This window comes from Scyliorhinus torazame, chromosome 12 (assembly GCF_047496885.1).
Source record: "Scyliorhinus torazame isolate Kashiwa2021f chromosome 12, sScyTor2.1, whole genome shotgun sequence".
Taxonomy (NCBI): Eukaryota; Metazoa; Chordata; class Chondrichthyes; order Carcharhiniformes; family Scyliorhinidae; genus Scyliorhinus; species Scyliorhinus torazame.
Window position 1 is genome coordinate 5169520 of NC_092718.1, and position 17514 is coordinate 5187033.

General features: G+C 52.1%; 1 protein-coding gene across 1 annotated transcript in view; it reads right to left on the bottom strand.

Moving 5' to 3' along the window:
- The window catches only part of LOC140387355 (BTB/POZ domain-containing protein 1), a 54494-nt gene extending 48053 nt beyond the window's left edge, over positions 1–6441 (bottom strand). The window contains exon 1 of the mRNA XM_072470308.1: positions 6016–6441. Coding sequence (XP_072326409.1) covers positions 6016–6413 — 398 coding nt within the window. The 5' untranslated portion in view covers positions 6414–6441. The remainder of the gene's footprint in view (positions 1–6015) is intronic.
- Positions 6442–17514: the final 11073 nt, after the last annotated feature.

A 17514-nucleotide genomic window follows, 5' to 3' on the forward strand; every position in this document is an offset into this window, starting at 1 on the left:
ACAAACCCTCAATTCGAGTCCAACTTTTCAGTCAGTATAAAACTCCATCCCTCATCAGGCGTTTCGAAATAGTGGTGCCGATCCTGGAACGTGACCCACAATTGCGCTGGCTGCAGCATACCGAACTTCACCCTTTCGATGGAGCACCGCCTTAGCCCGATTAAAGCCCGCTCTCTTCTTAGCCACCTCTGCATTCCAGTCCTGGTAGATTCGGATCTCCGTGTTCTCCCACCTGCTGCTCCGCTCTTTCTTGGCCCATCTCAGGACACACTCGCTGTCCATAAAGCGGTGAAACCTCACCATTACATCTCTTGGCGGCTCGTTGGCCTTGGGTCTCCTTGCTAGGACCCGGTGAGCCCCATCTAGCTCCAGGGGCCTCGGGAAAGCTCCCACGCCCATCAGCGAATTGAGCATCGTGCTCACATATGCCCCGGCATCGGGCCCCTCCACTCCTTCGGGGAGACCCAGAATCTGAAGAGTCTTCCTCCTCGACCTATTCTCCAGGTCCTCAAATCTTTCCGCCCACCTCTTGTGCAGCACCTCTTGCGCCTCCACCTTCACCGCCAGGCCCAAGATCTCGTCCTCGTTCTCAGAGACTTTTTGCCGCACCTCCCGGATCGTCGCCCCTTGGGCCTTCTGGGTCTCCACTAGCTTCTCAATCGCCGCCAGCATTTCGGTTTTCAGCTCCTCAAAGCAGCGTCTAAGGAACCCCTGCTGCTCCTGCGACCACTGCGCCCATGCTGCTTGGTCTCCACCCGCCGCCATCGTGTTTTTCCTCCCTCTCACTTTTCGCTGCTCCAAGATCACTTTTTTCACCGCTCCACTCCTGGTCTAATCCATATAATGTCAGGGGGACCTTGCTGTCACCTTCCCACACTGGAAGCCATTGAACAATTGCCGTTGGGGCCCCTCTAGAGAGCCCAAAAGACGGTTCCGGGCGGGAGCTGCCGAACGTGCGACCTACCTAGGCATAGCCGCAACCGGAAGTCCCCCTTTCTTAAACAAGGGGACAATATTTGCCTCTCTCCAGTCTTCTGGCACTATTCCTATAGTACGAAGTCTTACAACACCAGGTTAAAGTCCAACAGGTTTGTTTCGATGTCACTAGCTTTCGGAGCGCTGCTCCTTCCTCAGGTGAAGGAGCAGCGCTCCGAAAGCTAGTGACATCGAAACAAACCTGTTGGACTTTAACCTGGTGTTGTAAGACTTCGTACTGTGCTCACCCCAGTCCAACGCCGGCATCTCCACATCATGACTATTCCTATAGACAGTGAGGACATAAAAGATCAAAGCCAAAGGCTGTGCAATCTCCTCGCTCGTCTCCCAAAGAATCCTAGGATGTATCCCATCAGGCCCAGGGGACTTATCTATCCTCAGGCTTCTCAAAATTTCTAACACATCTTCCTTCCGAATATCTACCTCCTCCAGCCTACTAGCCTGTATTGCACTATCCTCCTCAACAACATGGCCCCTCGCCTTTGTGAACACTGAAGAAAAGTATTCATTTAGGGTCTCTCCTATATCTTCAGACTCCATGCAGACGTTCCCACTACTGTCCTTGACCAGCCCTAACTTCACCTTGGTCATTCTTCTTTTCCTCACATAAGTGTAAAAAGCCTTGGGGTTTTCCTTGATCGTACCCACCAAGGACTTCTCATGCACCCTCCGAGCTCTCCTAAGCCCTTTCTTGAGCTCCTTCCTAGCTATTTTGTATCACTCAAGTGCCCTAACTGAACCTTGTTTTCTCATCTTTACATAAGCCCCATTCTTCCTCTTGACAAGACTTTCAAACTCTCTTGTAAACCATGGTTCCCTCACTCGACCATTACTTCCCTGCCTGACAGGGACATACATATCAAGGACATACAAGCTCCACATCTCAATTGTGCCTATCCCTGACAGTTCCTGTTTCCATCTTATGCTCCCCAATTCTTGCCTAATCACATGGTAATTACCTTTCCCCCAGTTATAAACCTTGCCCTGCCGTATGTTCCTATCCCTCTCCATTGCTATAGTGAAAGTCACCGAATTGTGGTCACTATCTCCAAAGTGCTCTCCCACAACCAAATCTAACACTTGGCCCGGTTACTTACCCAGTACCAAATAATGTGGCCCCGCCTCTTGTTGGTCTATCCACATATTGTGTGAGGAAACCCTCCTGCACATACTTGATAAAAACAGACCCATCCAAACTATTCGAATTATAGTGGTTCCAATCAATATTTGGAAAGTTAAAGTCACCCATGAGAACTGGCCTGTGACTACCGCACCTATCCGAAATCTGCATTGCAATCTTTTCCTCCACATCTGTTACTGTTTGGGGGCCTATAGAAAACTCCTAACAAAGTGACCTCTCCTTTCCTATTTCGAACTTCAGTCCACACCACCTCAGTGGACAGATCCTCCTCAAACTGCCTTTCTGCAGCCATTATACTATCCTTGATTAACAATGCTACTCCTCCACCTCTTATACCACCTTCCCTAATCTTACTGAAACATCTAAACCCCGGTACCTCCAACAACCATTCCTGCCCCTGTTCTACCCACGTCTCCGTAATGGCCACATCGTAGTCCCAGGTACCAATCCATACTTCAAGCTCGCCAACCTTATTCCTGATGCTCCTCGCATTGAAGTAGACACACTTCAAACCACATTCATGCCTGCAGGTCCACTCGTGACCTTGGTACCTGCCTCAGTACTGCATTACCCTCAACCTCCTGAACTCCAACAACGCTATCTCCTGTACTACAAATCAGTTTCCCATCCCCCTGCCAAATTAGTTTAAACCCCCCGAAGAGCTGTAGCAAATTTCCCTCCCAGGATATTGGTGCCCCTCTGGTTCAGGTGTAACTCGTCTTGTTTGTACAGGTCCCACCTTCCCCAGAATGTGCTCCAATTATCCAAGTAACTGAAACCCTCCCTACTACACCATCCCTGTGGCCACGTGTTTATCTGCACTCTCTCCCTGTTCCTCACCTCGCTAGCACGTGGCACTGGCAGCAAACCAGAGATGACAACACGGTCTGTCCCGGCTCTCAGCTTCCACCCTAGCTCCCTGAATTCCTGTTTTACATCCCCGTCCCTTTTCCTACCTATGTCGTTGGTACCGATGTGTACCACGACTTGTGGCAGCTCCACCTCCCCCTTAAGGACCCTGAAAACATGATCAGAGACGCACAGGCCTTGGCACCCGGGAGGCAACACACCAACCGTGAGCCTCGATCGTTGCCACAGAACCGCCTATCTGTACCTCTAACTATAGAGTCTCCAATAACTAATGCTCTCCCCCCCCTTCCCTTCTGAGCCACAGAGACAGACACAGTGCCGGAGACCTGGTCACCGTGGCTTACCTCTGGTAGGTCCGCCCCCTCAACAGTATCCAAAACAGTATACCTGTTTTGAGGGGAACAACAGCAGGGGATCCCTGCACTGACTGCTTCTTCCCCCTCCTTTTAAACATCACCCAGCTACCTTCATTCTTAGGAGTAACTACATCCCTATAGCTTCTATCTATAAACGACTCTGCCTCTCGAATGATCCTCAGTTCATCCAGCTCCAGTTCCCTAACACGGTCTTTGAGGAGCTGGAGATGGGTGCACTTCCCGCAGGTGAACTCAGTAGGGCTACTGACAGTGTCCCTCACCTTGAACATCCTGCAGGAGGAACATTGCACTGCCCTCTCTGCCATCCCTTCCATTTATCCACTTGACAATACAGAGAGAGAAAAAAAGCATACCTGATTTTCACAAATTTGAGCTGAGGCGGATGAAGGAGGGGCTTTACATTCATGGGGACTATTTATTATGCACTTTCAGGAACTGATTGGCATTGAACATTTGGGGTGGGGGAGTTAGTTTATTATTGTAGTATTGTTCACTGTTTGCTTGTCAACTTTTACCTGGAATGCATGAATGGATGTATGGATTGTATATTGAAGGGGTGTTGTTTCTGGGGGATTGTTATTGTGGTTGTTCTTTTCTATTTATTTTACTTTCGTTGTTTATTGGATGAAAATGTGGCGAATAGAAAGATTTTGAAAGAAAGGAATTCCCCAGTATTGAAACTTTTATTTGCATTGAAGCAACTATTTTTTTTGTAAACCAATTAAGGGGCAATTTAGCGTGGCCAATCCACCTAGCTTTTGTACATCTTTCGGTTGAGGGGGGTGAGACCCACGCAAACACAGGGAGAATGTGCAAACGCCGCACGGACAGTGACCCGGGGCCAGGATTGAACCTGGGACCTCGGCGCCGTGCAGCAGCAGTGCTAAATACTGCTCCACCGTGCCACCCTCGCAACCCGTTTGTATTAGTGACACTCCCACACCATTTAATAATAATCATGAATAAAGATACTAATATTAGCAGGAGCTATTTATTTATAATTAGCAGGAGCAATTTTTAACTAGCCTGGGGGTTATCTGCTTATCAATAACTAGCCTGGGGGTTATCTGCTTATCAATAACTAGCAGGGGTTATCTGCTTATCAATAACTAGCCTGGTGGTTATGTTTATCAATAACTAGCCTGGGGTTTATCTGCTTATCAATAACTAGCAGGGATTATCTGCCTATCAATAACTAGCCTGGGGTCCAACTGCTTATCAATAACTAGCCTGGGGTCTATCTGCTTATCAATAACTAGTCAGGGGTATTTCTGCTTATAAATAACTAGCAGGGATTCATCTGCTTATGAATAACTAGCCTGGTGGTTATCTGTTTATCAATAACTAGCCTGGGGTTTATCTGCTTATCAATAACTAGCCTGGTGGTTATCGGTTTATCAATAACTAGCCTGGGGTTTATCTGCTTATCAATAACTAGCCTGGTGGTTATCGGTTTATCAATAACTAGCAGGGATTATCTGCTTATCAATAACTAGCCTGGTGGTTATCGGTTTATCAATAACTAGCCTGGGGTTTATCGGTTTATCAATAACTAGCCTGGGGTTTATCTGCTTATCAATAACTAGCCTGGTGGTTATCTGCTTATCAATAACTAGCAGGGATTATCTGCTTATCAATAACTAGCCTGGTGGTTATCTGCTTATCAATAACTAGCAGGGATTATCTGCTTATCAATAACTAGCCTGGTGGTTATCGGTTTATCAATAACTAGCCTGGGGTTTATCTGCTTATCAATAACTAGCCTGGGGTTTATCTGCTTATCAATAACTAGCCTGGTGGTTATCGGTTTATCAATAACTAGCCTGGGGTTTATCTGCTTATCAATAACTAGCCTGGTGGTTATCGGTTTATCAATAACTAGCCTGGGGTTTATCTGCTTATCAATAACTAGCCTGGTGGTTATCTGCTTATCAATAACTAGCAGGGATTATCGGTTTATCAATAACTAGCCTGGTGGTTATCTGCTTATCAATAACTAGCCTGGTGGTTATCTGCTTATCAATAACTAGCAGGGATTATCTGCTTATCAATAACTAGCCTGGTGGTTATCTGCTTATCAATAACTAGCAGGGATTATCTGCTTATCAATAACTAGCAGGGATTATCTGCTTATCAATAACTAGCCTGGTGGTTATCTGCTTATCAATAACTAGCAGGGATTATCTGCTTATCAATAACTAGCCTGGTGGTTATCTGCTTATCAATAACTAGCCTGGTGGTTATCTGCTTATCAATAACTAGCAGGGATTATCTGCTTATCAATAACTAGCCTGGTGGTTATCTGCTTATCAATAACTAGCAGGGATTATCTGCTTATCAATAACTAGCCTGGTGGTTATCTGCTTATCAATAACTAGCAGGGATTATCTGCTTATCAATAACTAGCCTGGTGGTTATCTGCTTATCAATAACTAGCCTGGTGGTTATCTGCTTATCAATAACTAGCAGGGATTATCTGCTTATCAATAACTAGCCTGGTGGTTATCTGCTTATCAATAACTAGCAGGGATTATCTGCTTATCAATAACTAGCCTGGTGGTTATCTGCTTATCAATAACTAGCAGGGATTATCTGTTTATCAATAACCAGGCCCCCGGGCCGGGCCCTCACCTGAGCAGCGCCAGGAAGGCCGCGGGCTCCACGTCGGGCAGCTCGATCTCGGCCGAGCTGGTGGCCATGCCGCCGTTGAACATGGCGTCGAAGACGGCGCTGCCCACGGCCAGCACGAAGCGGTGCGCGGGGAGGCGCCGGGCGCCGCGGCCTTTCCCCACCGCGAAGTGGACGTCGCTCAGCAGCTCGTTGTTGAACATGAAGGAGAAGCGCTCCCGCACCGAGCGCTGTGCCGCCTGCCAGTTATACACCGGCGGCGGGGCGGCAGCCCGAGGCCCCGGCCCGGCGGCTGCGGGCGGCTCGGACACCGTGCGGGGGTCGCCCCTGCCCGGCCCCGCTCCCGGCCCCGGGCCGCCTCCAGCCGCCGCTCCGGCCGCCGTCTCCGCAGCATCGGCCATTTTAGCGAAGCTCAGCCCGGGGTGGAGCCGGGGCGCGGACGGGGAGGAGCCCGGCCCCCCAACCCCCTCCCTCCCAAACCCTCTCCCACCCCCCTCCCCAAACCCCCTCCCCCTCCCCAAACCCCCCCTCCCCCCCAAACCCCCCCCTCCCCCCCCACCCAAACCCCCCCTCCCCAAACCCCCCCTCCCCCCCCCCCCCTCCCCAACCCCCCTTCCCCCCCCCCAAACCCCCCTTCCCCCCCCCAAACCCCCCTTCCCCCCCCCCAAACCCCCCTTCCCCCCCCCAAACCCCCCTTCCCCCCCCCCCAAACCCCCCTCCCCCCCCCCCAAACCCCCCTTCCCCCCCCCCCAAACCCCCCTTCCCCCCCCCCAAACCCCCCTTCCCCCCCCCAAACCCCCCTTCCCCCCCCCAAACCCCCCTTCCCCAAACCCCCCCACCCCCCCCCACCCAAACCCCCCCTCCCCCCCCCCCCCCCCACCCAAACCCCCCCCCCCCCCCCACCCAAACCCCCCCCCCCCCCCCCACCCAAACCCCCCCCCTCCCCCCCCCACCCAAACCCCCCCTCCCCCCCCCACCCAAACCCCCCCCTCCCCCCCCCCACCCAAACCCCCCCCCCCCCCCCCCACCCAAACCCCCCCTCCCCCCCCCACCCAAACCCCCCCTCCCCCCCCCACCCAAACCCCCCCCTCCCCCCCCCACCCAAACCCCCCCTCCCCCCCCCCACCCAAACCCCCCCTCCCCCCCCCACCCAAACCCCCCCTCCCCCCCCCACCCAAACCCCCCTCCCCCCCCCCACCCAAACCCACCCTCCCCCCCCACCCAAACCACCCTCCCCCAACCCAAACTCCCCCTCCCCCAACCCAAACTCCCCCTCCCCCAACCCAAACCACCTCCCCCTCCCCCAACCCAAACCCCCTCCCCCCACTCCCCCAACCCAAACCCCCTCCCCCCACTCCCCCAACCCAAACCCCCTCCCCCCACTCACATCCCCATCCCCCCTCCCCCCCACTCACATCCCCCCTCCCCCCCACTCACATCCCCCCTCCCCCCCACTCACATCCCCCCTCCCCCCCACTCACATCCCCCCTCCCCCCCACTCACATCCCCCCTCCCCCCACTCCCATCCCCCTCCCCCCACTCACATCCCCCAACCCCCCTTCCCCACTCACATCCCCCAACCCCCCTCCCCCTCACTCACATCCCCCCAAAAAAACCCACTCACATCCCCCAAACCCCCTCCCCCCCACTCACATCCCCCAAACCCCCTCCCCCAAACCCCCACCCCCAAACCCCCACTTACCCCCCCAAACCCCCACTTACCCCCCCCAAACCCCCACTTACCCCCCAAACCCCCACTTACCCCCCAAACCCCCTCTCCCCCCCCAAACCCCCTCTCCCCACTCCCAAACCCCCTCTCCCCACTCCCAAACCCCCTCTCCCCACTCCCAAACCCCCTCCCCCACTCACATCCCCCAAACCCTCTCCCCCACTCACATCCCCCAAACCCCCTCCCCCCAAACCCACTCACCCCCCCAAACCCCCTCCCCCCAAACACCCCCTCTCCCAAACTCCCTCCCCCTCCCCCTAAACCCCCTCCCCTCCCCCCAAACCCCCTCCCCTCCCCTCCCCCAAACACCCTCCCCTCCCACCCAAACACCCCACTCACCCCCCAAACCCCCTCCCCCACTCACATCCCCCAAACCCCATCCCCCCCACTCACCACCCCACCCAAACCACCTCCCACACACCCCACTCGTCCCCCCACCCAAACCCCCTCCTCCTCCCCCACCCAAACTCCCCCACTCACCCCCCCAAACCCCCTCCCCCCACACAAACTCCCTCCCCCCACTCACATCCCCCAAACCCCATCCCCCCCAAACCCCCCACACACCACCCCACCCAAACCCCCTCCCACACCACCCCACCCAAACCCCCTCCCACTCCCCCCAAGCCCCCCACTTACCCCCCAAACCCCCTCCCCCACCCAAACACCCTCACCCCCCACTCATATCCCCCAAACCCCATCCCCCCCAAACCCCCCACTCACCACCCCACCCAAACCCCCTCCCTCTCACCCCCCCAAACCCCCTCCCACTCACCCCCCCAAACCACCTCCCACTCACCCCCCACAAACACCCCCACAAACCACCTCCCCCCACCCAAACACCCCACTCACCCCCCAAACCCCCTCCCCCACCCAAACCCCCTCACCCCCCACTCACATCCCCCAAACACCATCCCCCCCAAACCCCCCACTCACCACCCCACCCAAACCCCCTCCCACTCACCCCCCTCCCCCAAACCTCCTCCCCCCCAAATCCCCCACTTACTCCCCCCAAACCCCCTCCCAGACCCCCTCCCCAATCTCCCCCACAACCTCCCCCCCCCCAATCTCCCCCCAAACTCACCCCCCCCCCCCAAACTCTGCCCAATCTCAACCCCAAACCTCACCCCCAAACTCACCCCCGAACTCACTCACCCCCCAAAGTCACCCCAACCTCCCCCAAACTCATGACCCCCAAACTCACTCAAACCCACCCAAACCCCCCAAACTCACCTCCCCCAAACTCACCTCCCCCAAACTCACCCCCCCAAACTCAACACCAATCCATCATCGCGCCCCCAAACCCACACACCTCCACGCATAGTCACCTCCCTCCCCCAAAACAAAAAAGGTAATTTGGACATTCTGAATTCTCCCTCAGTGTATCCAAACAGGCGCCGGAATGTGGCGACTGGGGGATTTTCACAGTAACTTCATTGCAGTGTTAATGTAAGCCTGCTTGTGACGCTAATAAAGATTATTATTATTTTGTGCCCATGTTGCTATTGTTCCTTTTATTCCATGAACACTAACTTTGCTGTCATTTTCTAACTTTGTCTGTTGTGTGGCTCGGTATCAAACACTTTGGAAGTCCATTTGGGGCAGCACGGTAGCATTGTGGATAGCACAATTGCTTCACAGCTCCAGGGTCCCAGGTTCGATTCTGGCTTGGGTTACTGTCTGTGCGGAGTCTGCACATCCTCCCCGTGTGTGCGTGGGTTTCCTCCGGGCGCTCTGGTTTCCTCCCACAGTCCAAAGATGTGCAGGTTAGGTGGATTGGCCATGATAGATTGCCCTTAATGTCCAAAATTGCCCTTAGTGTTGGGTGGGGTTAATGGGTTATGCAGATAGGGTGGAGGTGTTGACCTTGGGTAGGGTGCTCTTTCCAAGAGCCGGTGCAGACTCGATGGGCCGAATGGCCTCCTTCTGCACTGTAAATTTTTTTTTTAAAATATTTTATTGAAACTTTTTGGCCAACCATCACAGTACATTGTGTATCCTTTACACAGTAATATAACAATATAAATAACAATGGCCAGTTTTATAAACAAGAAATAAATAATATATAAACAAAAACAAAACTAAATGGCAACTGCCTTGTCCCAGATAAATATTCTCCAAAAATATGTTTTAACAGTCCAATATACAATTATCTATAACAACAACCTATACATATTATACTTATATATTAACATCCCTGAGAATCCCTCTGGTTCCCCCCCCCCCCCCCCCCCCCCCCCGGGCTGCTGCTGCTGTCTTCTTCTTTTCCATTCCCTCTATCTTTCTGTGAGGTATTCGACGAACGGTTGCCACCGCCTGGTGAACCCTTGAGCCGATCCCCTTAGGACGAACTTAATCCGTTCCAGCTTTATAAACCCTGCCATGTCATTTATCCAGGTCTCCACACCCGGGGGCTTGGCTTCTTTCCACATTAGCAATATCCTGCGCCGGGCTACTAGGGACGCAAAGGCCAAAACATCAGCCTCTCTCGCCTCCTGCACTCCCGGCTCTTCTGCAACCCCAAATATAGCCAACCCCCAGCTTGGTTCGACCTGGACCCCCACTACCTTCGAAAGCACCTTTGTCACCCCCACCCAAAACCCCTGTAGTGCCGGACATGACCAGAACATGTGGGTGTGATTCGCTGGGCTTCTCGAGCATCTCGCACACCTATCCTCTATCCCAAAAAATTTACTGAGCCGTGCTCCAGTCATATGCGCCCTGTGTAACACCTTAAATTGTATCAGGCTTAGCCTGGCACACGAGGACGATGAGTTTACCCTACTTAGGCCATCAGCCCACAACCCCTCCTCAATCTCCTCCCCCAGCTCTTCTTCCCATTTCCCTTTCAGCTCGTCTACCATAATCTCCCCCTCGTCTCTCATCTCCCTATATATGTCTGACACCTTACCGTCCCCCACCCATGTCTTTGAGATCACTCTGTCCTGCACCTCCTGCGTCGGGAGCTGCGGGAATTCCCTCACCTGTTGCCTCGTAAAAGCCCTCAGTTGCATATACCGGAATGCATTCCCTTGGGGCAACCCATATTTTTTGGTCAGCGCTCCCAGACTTGCAAAGGTCCCATCTACAAACAGATGTCTCAATTGTGTTACTCCTGCTCTTTGCCATGTTCCAAATCCCCCATCCATTCTCCCCGGAGCAAACCTATGATTATTTCTTATCGGGGACCACACCGAGGCTCCTGTCTTTCCCCTATGCCGTCTCCATTGCCCCCAAATTTTCAGAGTAGCCACCACCACCGGGCTTGTGGTGTATTTCTTCAGTGAGAACGGCAATGGGGCTGTCACCATAGCCTGTAGGCAAGTCCCCCTACAGGACGCCTTCTCCAATCTCTTCCACGCCGCTCCTTCCTCTTCTCCCATCCACTTACATACCATTGAGATGTTGGCGGCCCAGTAGTACTCGCTCAGGCTCGGTAGCGCCAGCCCCCCCTATCTCTACTACGCTGCAAAAATCCCTTCCTCACTCTCGGGGTCTTCCCGGCCCACACAAAACTCATGATACTCTTCTCAATCCTTTTGAAAAAAGCCTTCGTGATCACCACCGGGAGGCACTGAAACACAAAGAGGAATCTCGGGAGGACCACCATTTTAACCGCTTGTACCCTCCCTGCCAGTGACAGGGATACCATGTCCCATCTCTTGAAGTCCTCCTCCATCTGTTCCACCAACCGCGTTAAGTTTAACCTATGCAATGTACCCCAATTCTTGGCTATCTGGATCCCCAAGTAGCGAAAGTCCCTTGTTACCTTCCTCAGCGGTAAGTCCTCTATTTCTCTGCTCTGCTCCCCTGGATGCACCACTTTTCCCCATGTTCAGCTTATATCCTGAAAATTCTCCAAACTCCCCAAGTATCCGCATTATCTCTGGCATCCCCTCCGCCGGGTCCACCACATACACCAATAAATCGTCCGCGTAAAGAGATACCCGGTGTTCCTCTCCTCCCCTGAGTACTCCCCTCCACTTCCTGGAACCCCTCAATGCTATTGCCAGGGGCTCAATCGCCAGTGCAAACAATAATGGGGACAGAGGACATCCCTGCCTCGTCCCTCTATGGAGCCGAAAATACGCAGACCCCCGTCCATTCGTGACCACGCTCGCCATCGGGGCCCTATACAGCAGCTGTACCCATCTAATATACTCCTCTCCAAAGCCAAATCTCCTCAACACCTCCCACAAATAATCCCACTCCACTCTATCAAATGCTTTCTCGGCATCCATCGCCACCACTATCTCCGCTTCCCCCTCTGGTGGGGGCATCATCATTACCCCTAGAAGCCTCCGTATATTCGTATTCAGCTGTCTCCCCTTCACAAACCCAGTTTGGTCCTCATGGACTACCCCCGGGACACAATCCTCTATCCTCATTGCCATTACCTTGGCCAGAATCTTAGCGTCTACATTTAGGAGGGAAATAGGTCTATAGGACCCGCATTGCAGCGGGTCTTTTTCCTTCTTTAGGAGAAGCGATATCGTTGCCTCCGACATAGCCGGGGCAGCTGTCCCCTTTCCTTCGCCTCATTAAAGGTTCTCATCAGTATCGGGGCCAGCAAGTCCATATATTTCCTATAAAATTCGACTGGAAATCCATCCGGTCCCGGAGCCTTCCCCGCCTTCATACTCCTAATTCCTTTCACTACTTCCTCTATCTCGATCTGTGCTCCCAGTCCCACCCTCTCCTGCTCCTCCACCTTAGGAAATTCCAGCCGGTCCAGGAAGCACATCATTCTCTCCTTCCCATCCGGGGGCCGAGCTTCGTATAATCTTTTATAGAATGCCTTGAACACTCCATTCACTCTCTCCGCTCCCCGCTCTATCTCTCCTTCCTCATCCCTCACTCCCCCTATTTCCCTCGCTGCTCCCCTTTTCCTCAATTGATGGGCCAGCAACCTGCTCGCCTTCTCCCCATACTCATACTGTACACCCTGTGCCTTCCTCCACTGTGCTTCTGCAGTACCCGTTGTCAGCAAGTCAAATTCTACGTGTAACCTTTGCCTTTCCCTGTACAGTCCCTTCTCCGGTGCCTCCGCATATTGCCTGTCCACCCTCAGAAGTTCTTGCAGCAACCGTTCCCGTTCCCTACTCTCCTGCTTTCCTTTATGTGCCCTTATTGATATCAGCTCCCCTCTAACCACTGCCTTCAGCGCCTCCCAGACCACTCCCACCTGGACCTCCCCGTTATCATTGAGTTCCAAGTATTTTTCAATGACCCCCTCACCCTTAGACACACCCCTTCATCTGCCATTAGTCCCATGTCCATTCTCCAGGGTGGACGCCCTTCTGTTTCCTCCCCTATCTCCAAGTCTACCCAATGTGGAGCGTGATCCGAAATGGCTATAGCCGTATACTCCGTCCTCCTCACCTTCGGGATCAACGCCCTTCCCAAAACAAAAAAGTCTATTCGCGAATAAACTTTGTGGACATAGGAGAAAAACGAAAACTCCTTACTCCTAGGTCTGCTAAATCTCCACGGGTCTACACCTCCCATCTGCTCCATAAAATCTTTAAGCACTTTGGCTGCAGCCGGCCTCCTTCCATTCCTGGACCTCGACCTGTTCAGCCCTGGCTCCAGCACCGTATTAAAATCTCCCCCCATTACCAACTTTCCCACCTCTAGGTCCGGGATGCGTCCCAGCATGCGCCTCATAAAATTGGCATCATCCCAGTTCGGGGCATATACGTTTACCAAGACCACCGCCTCCCCCTGTAATTTGCCACTCACCATCACGTATCTGCCCCCGCTATCCGCCACTATGGTCTTTGCCTCAAACATAACCCGCTTCCCCACTAGTATTGCCACCCCCCTGTTTTTCGCATCTAGCCCCGAATGAAACACCTGCCCCACCCATCGTTTGCGTAGTCTAACCTGGTCTATAAGTTTCAAGTGCGTCTCTTGTAACATAACCACATCTGCCTTAAGTTTCTTAAGGTGTGCGAGTACTCGTGCCCTCTTTATCGGCCCGTTCAGCCCTCTCACATTCCACGTGATCAACCGGGTTGGGGGGCTTTTTAACCCCCCCACTTGTCAATTAGCCACCCCCTTTTTCCAGCTCCTCACCCGGTTCCCACGCAGCTATGTCCCCCCCAGGCGGTGCCCACCCCACCCCATTCCGGCTCCCCCCTCTCCCCAGCAGCAGCAACCCAGTAACTCCCCCCTCCCACCCCCCCCCACCCCCGCTAGATCCCCCACTAGCGTAGTTACACCCCCCATGTTGCTCCCAGAAGTCAGCAAACTCTGGCCGACCTCGGCTTCCCCCGTGACCTCGGCTCGCACCGTGCGACGCCCCCTCCTTCCTGCTTCCCTATTCCCGCCATGATTATCATAGCGCGGGAACAAAGCCCGCGCTTCCCTTTTGGCCCCGCCCCCCATGGCCAACGCCCCATCTCCTCCACCTCCCTTCCTCCCTCCACCACCACCTGTGGAAGAGAGAAAAGTTACCGCATCGCAGGATTAATAACATAAAACTCATCTTTCCCCCCCCTTTACCCCCCTCTTCGCCCCCCATACTCGCCCCACCACTTTGTTTCAAACGTTCTTTTTTAATAACCCGCTTATTCCAGTTTTTCTTCCACAATAAAAGTCCACCCCTCATCCGCCGTCTCAAAGTAGTGGTGCCTCCCTTGATATGTGACCCACAGTCTTGCCGGTTGCAGCATTCCAAATTTTATCTTCTTTTTGTGAAGCACCGCCTTGGCCCGATTAAAGCTCGCCCTCCTTCTCGCCACCTCCGCACTCCAGTCTTGATAAACGCGGATCACCGCGTTCTCCCACCTACTGCTCCGAGTTTTCTTTGCCCATCTAAGGACCATCTCTTTGTCCTTAAAACGGAGGAATCTCACCACTATGGCTCTGGGAATTTCTCCTGCTCTCGGTCCTCGCGCCATCACTCGGTATGCTCCCTCCACCTCCAGCGGACCCGCCGGGGCCTCTGCTCCCATTAACGAGTGCAGCATCGTGCTCACATATGCCCCGACGTCCGCTCCCTCCGCACCTTCAGGAAGGCCAAGAATCCTTAGGTTGTTCCTCCTCGCGTTGTTCTCCAGCACCTCCAGTCTTTCCACACATCGTTTATGGTGTACCTCGTGCATCTCCGTCTTCACCACCAGGCCCTGTATATCGTCCTCGTTCTCGGCAGCCTTTGCCTTCACGACCCGAAGCTCCCGCTCCTGGGTCTTTTGCTCATCTTTTAGCCCTTCAATCGCCTGTAATATCGGGGCCAACAGCTCCTTCTTCATTTCCTTTTTAAGTTCTTCCACGCAACATTTCAAAAACTCTTGTTGTTCAGGGCCCCATGTTAAACTGCCACCTTCCGTCGCCATCTTGGTTCTTGCTTGCCTTCCTTGCCGCTGCTCCAAAGGATCCACTGCAATCTGGCCACTTCCCTCTCCTTTTTCCATCCGTTTCCAGGGGGGATTCCCTTCTGGTTTACCGCACAGTGCTTCTAGCCGTTAAAATTGCCGTTGGGGCTCTTATTAAGAGCCCAAAAGTCCGTTCCACCGGGAGCTGCCGAAACGTGCGACTTAGCTGGTCATCGCCGCACCCGGAAGTCCACTGTAAATTCTATGATACCACATCAGCAACATTGTCCTCATCAATCCTCTCTGTTACCTCATCAAAAAACTCCTGCAAGTTAGTTAAACACATCTTGCCCCAGGTCACTGTCCGTGTGGAGTTTGCACATTCTCTCTGTGTCAGCGAGGGTCTCACACCCACACCCCAAAGATGTTCAGGGTAGGCGGATTGTCCACCACTAAATTGCCCCTTAATTGGGAAAAAAAAAAGAATTGAAAAATGAAAATTGCTTATTGGCACAAGTAGGCTTCAAATGAAGTTACTGTGAAAAGCCCCTAGTCGCCACATTCCGGCGCCTGTTCGGGGAGGCTGGTATGGAAATTGAACCGTGCTGCTGGCCTGCCTTGGTCTGCTTTAAGAACCAGCTCTTTAGCCCTGTGCTAAACCAGCCCCTAATTGTGTACTTTAAATTAAAAAACACAACTTTCCTTTAACCAATCTGTGCTGACTGTCATGTGAGAGTACCTTTAAGACATGGATGTTTAAGCAATGTATCTTTAAGAAAACAGTGATGTCAGAGAGTGGGTGGAGCTGGGCTTTAGATCAACCATTTTGCAGTTTTTAGTTTCAATTTGAAAAAGAGCTTGCAGCGTCTGTGTTTGCAGTGAGCTGGATCTCTGCCATGAAAGACTATCTCTGGATCATTTGGGTGATTTAAACTCATAATAGTGAAGCCTTTAACCTGATGTGATTCTGTTTGAAGGTGTTAAGTCTCTTGGAAGTTTGAAGGAACATTTTGAGGAATTATTTTATATTTTTGGAGTTATGTTTGAAGTAAGGGGTGTTAAGAGATCCAATGTTCATTTAAGATGTTAAGTTGAGTTCATGGAATAAATAGTGTTTTGTGTTTAAAAACCCATGTGTCCATAATTGTAATCCCACCCCTAGGGAACAAGCCGTGTACTAGGAAAAGCAACAAATACATTAAAGGGGAGGTTGGTTGAACTCCATGATACATTTTGGGGTTCTGAAAACGCCTCACTCATAACATGGCTTTCCATAATTAATCTCCATGTGACTATTAATTTTGTCCCAAATTATTGTTTCTAGAATTTTCCCCAGCCAGTGAAGTTAAGCTGACAGGCCTGTAGTTGGTCTTATCATTTTTTGAACAATGGTGTGACCTTTGCAACTCTCCAGTCCTCTGGCACCATTCCCAAGTGTAAGGAAGATCAGAAAATTATGGCCAGTGCCTCCACAATTTCTACTCTCGCTTCCCTCAGTATCTTTGGATACATCTCGCACCTGGTGCCTTATCAACTTTAAGTATAGTCAGCCTATCTAATACCTCCAGGAGTCTTTATTAATTTTAAGCTCCTCTGGTAAATTGATTACCTTCTCTTCCACCATGACCTGGTTTGTATTTTCTTCTTTGGTAAAGACAGATGCAAGGTATTAATTTAAGATCTCAGCCATTCTGTCTGCCTCCGTGCGTAAATATCCTAATCAGCCCTATTCCAACTTTTACTATCATATTCCTATTTATATGCCTGTAAGAGACTTTGAGATTCTTGTTTTGTTATCTGCCAGTCTCATTCATACTTCCTATTTGCTTCTCTTATTTGCCTTTTCACCTCCCCTCTAAAATTTCTCTACAGCCTAGGTGTCAGTGGTATTATGCAGCTTACGTCAGTCACAATGTGGCAACTAGGGGCAGCACGGTAGCACAGTGGTTAACACTGTTATTTCACAGCGCTAGGGTCCCAGGTTCGATTCCCGGCTTGGGTCACTGTCTGTGCAGAGTCTTCACGTTCTCCCTGTGTTAGCGTGGGTTTCCTCCGGGTGCTCCGGTTTCCTCCCACAAGTCCCAAAAGACGTGCTGTTAGCTGTATTGGACATTCTGAATTCTCCCTCAGTGTACCTGAACAGGCGCCGGAATGTGGCGACTAGGGGATTTTCACATTAACTTCAGTGAAGTGTTAATGTAAGCCTACTTGTGACGCTAATAAAGATTATTATTTCACAGTAACATCATTGCAGTGTTATGTAAGCCTACTTTGACAATAAAGATTATTATTATAAGCACAGTTTATCTTAATGTCTATCTCTTCCATCATCCAGAGAGCTCTGGTTTGTTTGCCATCCCTTTCCTTTGAGGGAATATACTTTTACTGTGCCCAAACTATCTCTGAAGGTAGCCCATTGCTCAGCCACTGCCTTTCCTGCCAACTTTTAATTCCAAT